Genomic DNA, 8,926 nt, shown 5'->3' on the forward strand with positions numbered 1-8,926 from the left:
GACAGCTTTGGTACCGGTTTTCCATTCGGTAATGGTTGTCATTTGAATTCAAAGGGAACGTTAGGTTATTACCATAGCCCTGGTTCCCTGAAAGTGAATGACAACCATTACCCTTTGAGGTTGTGTCCCCAGCTGACCTCTGTTTTCGAAAGAAAATGGCAATGTGCTACTGTGAGGACGTCCCTCTTCAACAGGAGGTGGGAGGGACATCCCCCTCACAGCAGGGCCCTGATAGAGCAGCTTTTTTATATATGCTCAGTGATTGACGGTCAGAGAGGCTCTTCCCATTTGGTAATGGTTGTAATTCTCTTTCATTGAACCTGGGTTATGGTAATAAACTAACATCTTTAAACTCCCTTGTTGCCCTCAGGTTCCTGTTGAGAGCCCGTCTGAGCCACCCACCAGTGGCACCCTGTTAAAATCAGCACTGGTCTCACATGAAACATCAATGTAAAAACGTAGGAGGGACAGAGAAAGAGTGTTGAAGTGGAACAGCACAGCATTTTGCTTCTGATCCAGCTCTTTATATAGGGATTCCCAACAATTAAGATGCTTAATTTTGGTTTGTACTTTTATTCATACATTGTACTTGTTACATAAACAATAAAACTACCCACTTGTCCAGCCATCCTCGTGGACATGGGCAGTTCACACAGAAACATATTTAGATGCTGCTATTATATTTAGGAATTAATTTCTTGCTGTCTTTGCGCTGTGTTTTGTTTTTGTTTTGAGTTTAGTTTGTGATTGCCCAATTAAGCTTCCTACTCTCTCTGGTTATCCCCTGTGTGGGATGCATATCACTTGGCAACAGTGACACAATGGAGGCACCTGAACATACAATGAAAACCGCTTAATAGACGCAGTGGCAAATGGAATCAAAAACTGGTTTCATTTATCTTCAACCAACGTAAAATCTAAAACCTTATTGAATCAACAGGTTTAGGTTTAGTTTAAAGTAAAGATATTCAAACACGAGCACATTAATTGTATTTCATTGTACAGTTATTAAAATAAGTGCTCAATTCAGATATCCAGTAACAGTATTCTGTGTTTTTCACTAAACAGTAGTCTCTGGCTAAGAGAACACCCCTTGGGAAGCAAGTGAAGTATTCTCTAAGACAGAGTTGACCGCCAGACACAATATGCCAAAGACAATCAATAAGTATTATTACTTATGTCATGACGCATGTGCATCAACATCAAAAAAGAACAGATTAAGTGAAAAGCAATAACGTTAATAAATAAACTGACAAACTAAATTAACAAAGCACCCCTACATATGGTAAAAACACAGCTGCGGCTCTAACAGTAATTATGAATACGAGAACTGATTTTAACACAATGGTTATTAACATAGCAACCTGAATCTGAGTTTGATGATGATCAGTTATCATGTTACAGAATTGTACTGTATCAGGAATCACTATTGGTGCCAAAAAGGTGTTCTTTTAAGTGAAGTTTCTATTCCTTTAGGCGGAGCATTTACAATTGTAAAATTCTGTTTTACCACAGTTGTTCCCTCAGCCGAAGTGCTCTCTTAAAAAGTGTTCCTATACGCAGAGACTACTGTATCTAGAGGATCATATACCCAGCTGTAAGGAATCTTCATTGAAAGATGTAAAAGCAAACCCAGAACTGATTTCCACTACCAGTATCTAACAATAAAGATAGCTTCTTCCAATACTGGTTTAAAGGAGTGTCACATACAACACATAGCATGCAATGGAACCTAAAAGTCATCTGTTGACTGAAGTTACAAAAAAAAGTTGTTGTTTTTTTTAAATACACACAGAGATAAAGGTTAAAATGGCCACATTTTAATAAGTTTTTAAAATGACCATATTTTAGTGATCCAGTCAATCAAATTATATATGTATTAAAAATAAAAATAAATAAATAAATAAATATTACAACATTTTTTTTAGCTATTATTATTTTAGCTTTATTTTAGCAAATAATCTGGCTAACCTGTTTAGGGTTGCATTTTAAAGTAAAAAAAATAGGTTTCTTGCACAAAGTGGAGTTCTAAATGGCACTCTGTCAATATCTTTTTACTCTTAGTAAACAAATGGAATGGCAGAAACCTTTTATTCTGTTTGGGTTTTTTGTGAAATGACAACAGTAAGTTTTTTTTTTTAATACAACAATACTTAAATATTGACAAAAAACTTTTTGAACCTGCAAAATATGTGAGAGTCTTTAGGAAGGTCTAATGAAGGTTAACAAGCAAGAGTCTTAACTGTCAGTGTATAGAAACAAGGGACAAGAAATCTTTCCTTCAGTCGTGGAAGGATGAGGTCTTTTCCTGTTTTATCTAGAGAATGGCTCATTAAATGTGACATGTTTGTCGATACAGTATTGTTACTGTCAGTTACGATTTACTAGGGCGTGTGAATTATCAAGTTTAATGGCAAAAAATGAATAACAAAATTAATAACATGCACAGCTTTTCTTAAACTCCTGTATTTATGATAAATATTAGTAATTATTGTATACTTGAAGAATATATATGCTGTATTTTGTAGCTGCTGCACATGTATTAAGCAGTAATTTATTAACAATGTCCTATATATGACTGAAATGGCAGTCTGTACTCCGCCTGTGTGAAAAATGTTCTGGATGATTTTTGCCAAACTTAAACCAGGTATGGATAAAAGGTACTGGCAGAATATTAAAGTTTATATACTGAGTATCCAAAGAAACTTATCACCATTATAACACATTTATTTTCAGAACAAAATAAGGGATATAAATGATGGGACATTGACAACATGTTTTTGGTTTCTTTTTAATCACTCGATCATTCATCCTTGACCATGACACGATTTAGCGACTATGACTGAAGCATATGCACTTAATCACCTAGTTAGTGAGACAATTGATTGGACACTGGCTATGGAGTGATTTCAGCTGTTGAATTGCAAGCTTGAATAAAAGCAATAAAGAAAATCACAGTGTGGAAGGGTGGTGGGTAATTCACTGACACACGAGACAGAACGGTTGTACTTGGAACACCACCCAGGTGCCCAGTTTTATTTTTAGGACAGTTCTTATTTTTCACCGGCAGAGGGCACTGTTATCCGTGGGCTGCCTACCAACGATGATAGACAGCACCACAGAAATACCAAAGTTGGTAAACGAATTCACTGCAGGCGCACTCGCAGGTGCTCAAAGAAATAATAATGAAAACAGAAGGCAAAAAGAACAAGGCAAAATAACACAATAATAAAACTACAAATAAAAGGTGCTGCACTCGGCAGCGTTATCCCAGTCGCTGCTACCCACACGACCCGGATCACCGACCTACTCTAGCAGCTCCCTGCCTAAACAATACTTCGGGGTCTGCCTAAGGGTTCCCCGCTGTCACTCTCTGCCTTGTTTGTTGCCGTGTTTCTCCCAGCTGGTTTCTCGGTCCTCGACCAGCGCTTCCGTACACACAGCGTATCTAAGAGGGCAGAGCTGAGGAAACAGCAGAGCGTTTTTTCATAGGGCTAGCAATCTCCCAAGACTCGCCTCTCAGCCATTCAGAGAGGGGGAAAGTCCACACACCCACTTTCCCACCTCCCTGTGTCACTGCCATGACTCACAGGCGGTTGTTGGACGACTGCCTCCCTCTTCCTGCAGTACTGTGAACACGCCAGCAGAGTCAGCACAGATCTAGCCCTGCTACACAGAAAAAAAAACAATATGCCACGCCTGACAAAAGAGCAGCGCCTTTGTGCAATCAGCATGTTGAAAGCTGGACTAAGGCAGCGTACTGTGGCTCACTGTCTTGGGTGTGCACAGCAATCAATTTCAAACCTGGCGAGATGGTATAACCAGACACACTGTCAATGACAGGCCACGAACTGGGAGACCAAGAGTCACAACACCTGCCCAAGATCGACAGATCATTTTGCAGCATCTTCATGATGTCAATTGTTAATTAGCACAATAAAAAGTCACTGCACCTGCTCTAAAACAGAGTTTGTCATTTTTTGATCACACCAAGTGAATTTTATTCAAATAGAAGTGATAAGTTTCTTTTGATACTCGGTATATTATAATATCCTCATATGTATTCTTTATTGCAGGCACTGTTTATATCATTATTTGCCGTGCGTACTTACTATTCAGAAACCCATGGGTGAAGCTTGTGCAACACTGTGATACTTCCCTACCTCTGTTGTCCTCAATCTGCATTATTTTTTGCTGGAATAGCATAGCAAATAATGCTTCATCTAGCAGACAACAATAGAAAACCATATATTAGGAGATTAATTGAAGTATACCTTTAACTTGAAGTCCAGTAATATAATATTACTATAAAACTTGAATCAAGTCTGTCTTGTTTGGCCTAGTTTGACTACATTTTGACAATCCATTACTTTCTAGACTGGACCTTTTACCAGATGGGTTTCTTTAGACTGCTAACTGCTACCATTGATATACTACAGTATCTGACCTTCCTCTTGCTGACATGACGTGCTGAAACCCTTTTACCAGCCGCCCACTGAGTTTGCTCATGGCAATTGGTCTAACCTGTTATACTACAATTGTGCTACAATTGTGCCTACTTTTGCTTTGTGTAAACTAACACTTGTTTGTGTGATTTTATCTATGGGTCATTTAGCCATGTTGTATTGGTAACTGGTTTCACATGACAAGAAAATATTACCATGAGAAATGTACATGGTAATTTAGCAATTTTCCCATGTTTATACAATGTATTTACCATCATTTTCTATGGTTTATTATATTTTTGTCATACATCATACCTCTCAGGGATTTACAATGCTTACCTATGCTTTGACATGCTGTCACTGTTCTTCATTTCACTGCTATTATTTTACTGTGGTAAACTTTTGTAAGAGTTAACCCTTGCTGAGTACATACTTTCCACTCTTGATACTGAGGGCAAAGTATTCAACCAGCAAGGAAATGACGTTGACTCCACAATGTGTGTGTTGAGAGAGAGAGAGAGAGAGAGAGAGAGAGAGAGAGAGAGAGAGAGAGAGAGAGAGAGAGAGAGAGAGAGAGAGAGAGAGAGAGAGAGAGCTTGGACAAAACATTTAAAACACCTGCCACAACACTACTGATTGGCTGTAATTCCACCGTGGGCAACCCGGACATCACTGACTCAACTGCTCTGCAGAGTCATCCATTGAGTTTGCACTGTCACTTATGAAACATAAGTTATTTTAACATCAGTAACGTGTCAAGCAACAAAGCATATTCTATCATTGTGATCGAAATTGACTTGTAACAGGGAGACCCAGCTTTTATATATTACAGATTTGCACAACAAATGGATCAATCACATAAGGAACAGGCCATTTCCACTAACATGCTCTATTTTGTAGATGTTTTGTCCATTATATACATCAGGTATATGTATTATACACTGTAATAGGTTACAGCTTCAGCATTTACCATATATAATGTCACTGACTAACTTGAATGTAAGATTAGCAGCTAGATGGTATTGATGTAATTATTACTGCAAAAGATTATAACTAGTCAATAAATAACAGTTGATTTGTATGAATATACACATTTGTATGACGTTGATCTCTGTTCCATTGTTCACAGGTCTCACCAGCCAATCTTACCATGTTCCACACTCTCCCATCTCATCCATTCTCTCTGCTTGGCCTGGGACACCCTCTTGACACACCTCATCCACTCCCCTGCTTTTGCACTTCACTAACTACCAGCTTCCTCCTTCTAGCTGGAAGGCATCATCTTCCCTGTTGTACTTGCTCCATGATGTCCCTAATATGAACGGCATCCTTTGCTGGTCATTTTCTCCCAGATCTCACTAGGGCTGCTACCACCCATAAACATCTGTCATGCGATTCCATCAGTGTCCTTTCCTGCCGAAGTTAGCGACTGCCCGAACACACACTTGGAAAAGTACACCTTCACACATGCGTTTCAATACTGTTGCCGTCATATGCTTAATAAAGGTTGCAACAACGTCAACTTTATTGTGAAACCAGATTACATACACCAGCTATTCTTAGTGCTTGAATTACGGGGATGGGCCTCATTACTTCTTTTTTTTCGATGGCATGGGTGGGGGGATGCTAGAAGCCAGGGATGCCAGAAATCTGTTTGCTGCGAGTAGATTTTCTGTCTTGCCAGTTATTTCTTGTTTTTATATTTTTTTGGGGGGGGGGGGGGGGGGGGGGGGGGGGTTTTTGTCAGATAAAAACTGCTGAAAGAAATAGGTACGTTTTTCTTCTTATATACCTAATTCTATATAATTAACAAATTACAGTGACTGTCAACATCACAAACCATGCTTGTTTCGTCATTCATTTTTGTATAATACTTGGGTGAAGGCCAGTTGCTCGACTGAAAACCCGTTGCTAGGTTATTGCCCGATCAACACATTGTCAGCGTCCAATTCACCCGTGAAGTATTTTTAAAGAAATTGAGTCGTTGCAGTGGATTTTGCCACATATAAGCATGTTTACGACATTGTCTTCTTAAAAGTAAAGCAGAAGTAAAAACTAACTGAAGCGCTTCATCTTCCATTTCTGTATTGTCATCAATACTGCTCCTGTGTTCATAATTAATCTAGAGGTGCTGCTGCATTTTTTAACGTGTGTAGGGGTGCTGTGTTAATATGCTAAAATGTATTCTTGTTTTCAATACTCCTCCCGTATTAATAATTACTGTTAGAGCTGCTACTGCATGGGGTGCTTTGTTAATTTAGTTTGTCATCAGTTAGTTTAGTTTGTCTGTTACTTTATTATTATAGTTTATTAACATACCCTTGCCTATTTTCTCTCATTCTGTTCATTTCATATGCTGATGCACGTGTGTCATGACATAGTAATAAATACATTTGTATTTATTGATTCATATCGTGATTGGCCTTGGCATATTGTGTCTGGTGGTCAACTTTGTAAGAACACTTCGCTTGCTTTTTGAGGGGTGTTCTCGGAGACATCTGTATTGAGTAGGCATGTCACGGTATACCGGTATTTAGTTAAACCGTGGTATAGACTGCCATGGTTTTGAAACCGCAGCCATTTTTCTATACCGTGATTACTGAGTTCACGATATCTGTTCGTTTTTTGTATTCACCCTTTGTCCATCGTTGAGATATTGTGCAAACAGCAGCCCCCCCCCCCCCCCCCCCCCCCCCCCCCAAAGAAAATAGTTTGAACACTAATTTGAAGAAAGTATAATAATACATGTTTTTCATTAATGCAGTGGTTTCATTTGCATGGTAGTTTCTATTTACAAATTCGTTTTTCAAGAATATAATACATGATACATGGATGGAAATAAGACTCTCCTTGCATAGGACTTTGAAGACCCATTTCAGTTTTTACGAGTTGCAGACATTTGCTTTTTGTCTGCTATATCAGTACAATGAGCACAGAGCCTGCAGCTCATAAAAACTGAAATGTCTTAAACTGCAGGGTCTTATTTCAATTATGCATATACAATTACATAATTATATATAAATCACTGTGCTGCCTCACAGAATTTAAACTAAGTATCGCAGCTATCTTGCTTACACCCACTTACAGATGTACACATGTAACTATGAAACTGAGTGACCTGCAAAACATCCCAAAGTAAAACTGCCGATTTTGATGAAGACCAATTAAATGAACTGGAAGATAGCAAAACAAACACACAAAAAATCGCTGTCCTTATGCGGACTCATCACTTCAAATAATGTATTTTTAGTGGTTTGTAAACACAAAAACACAATTGCGCACAGTACCCACCCCTCTCTGGCACAGATCTTGAACAAAATACTGAAATCCAAGACAAAGTTGAATTTATTTTTATTCCTCACGTCTGTTCCGCTCTGTGCTTGCACTGACAGTGACAGGAAGCAAATAAATAGCTCAGTGCCGGCTCTACTCCGCCCCCTGGTGTATTTTTCAATGGCAATGCGCACACTATCAAAAAAAAACCAAAAAACAAACAAAAAACACTTTTTAGTTGTTTTAATTGAATTAATTTACTCATCTTAAACTTCTTAAACTCATCTTAGTGTGTAGTTCAAAGTTCTACATGGGGCTACTTTATATGGCATAAGGATATTTAATAAAAATCACTAAAAATGTTTTGCCTTAAACATGATTTATGCATTTTTTTCCTTCAAATCCACTGTTTTACCAGGATTATAAATGCAATAAGGCCCTTTAGGATGTCCGTATACATTGAATGTATGTACTTCCCGAGGCGTCCGTACAGAGCAAGTCAAAAAGAAAAACCACTTTGAGCAGATAGATTTTAAATTTGATTCACAGTTGGTGCCGATGCATTCCAGTGGGCATCTATAGTCTATTAGAAAACAATTCAGTACAGTCAGCCAATCAGCTTCCAGTTCTAGCATTAAAAAATGTTCCGGACTATTTTATTAGAATTTCTTTACTCAGCGGAAAGGTACAAATCAGTACAAGTTCAAGGTAAATCTAGGTTTTGAAGTGTTTTTTTTTTTTTAAAGAAAACAATGGTAAAAATAATTTTCTAGTAGCGATAGTGCCCTCTCGATGATGATCTACTATGTGATAGTTGACCATAACTCCCATCGCGGTCATCTGTCACACGGTGGAGCCATCATCGACTGGCACTATCGTTTAATTAACAATGGGCCCCTAGAGTAAAGGCCGGTTTATACTGTATCGCTCAGCTGAAAACCCAGTGACAGCCGCCTGTCGCTCAGTTATCGCCCGATCAGCGCACTGCCATAGACACTGTTGTTCCTGTTGACCCAAGAAGTATACGAGCAGAAATGGAAGATTTTTACATTCGTTTTACATTTAAGAAGGAGAAGACAATGTCGTAAACGTGATTATATGCAAGAAATTCACCTTAAACTACAACAGTTTGGCAAATATCACAGGCTTGTACAAGAAATGAAATTGGGTGACATCGAGTTTTTCACTCGATACTTAAGAACGTCTGA

The 8,926-nt window shown here is 38.4% G+C and overlaps 1 protein-coding gene across 1 annotated transcript in view; it reads left to right on the forward strand.

Moving 5' to 3' along the window:
- Positions 1-2,958, forward strand: part of LOC121317093 (feline leukemia virus subgroup C receptor-related protein 1-like) — a 36,415-nt gene extending 33,457 nt beyond the window's left edge. The window contains exon 10 of the mRNA XM_041252690.1: positions 371-2,958. Coding sequence (XP_041108624.1) covers positions 371-454 — 84 coding nt within the window. The 3' untranslated portion in view covers positions 455-2,958. The remainder of the gene's footprint in view (positions 1-370) is intronic.
- The last annotated feature ends 5,968 nt before the right edge of the window (positions 2,959-8,926 follow it).

The sequence above is a fragment of the Polyodon spathula genome, chromosome 6 (genome assembly GCF_017654505.1).
Source record: "Polyodon spathula isolate WHYD16114869_AA chromosome 6, ASM1765450v1, whole genome shotgun sequence".
Classification (NCBI taxonomy): domain Eukaryota; kingdom Metazoa; phylum Chordata; class Actinopteri; order Acipenseriformes; family Polyodontidae; genus Polyodon; species Polyodon spathula.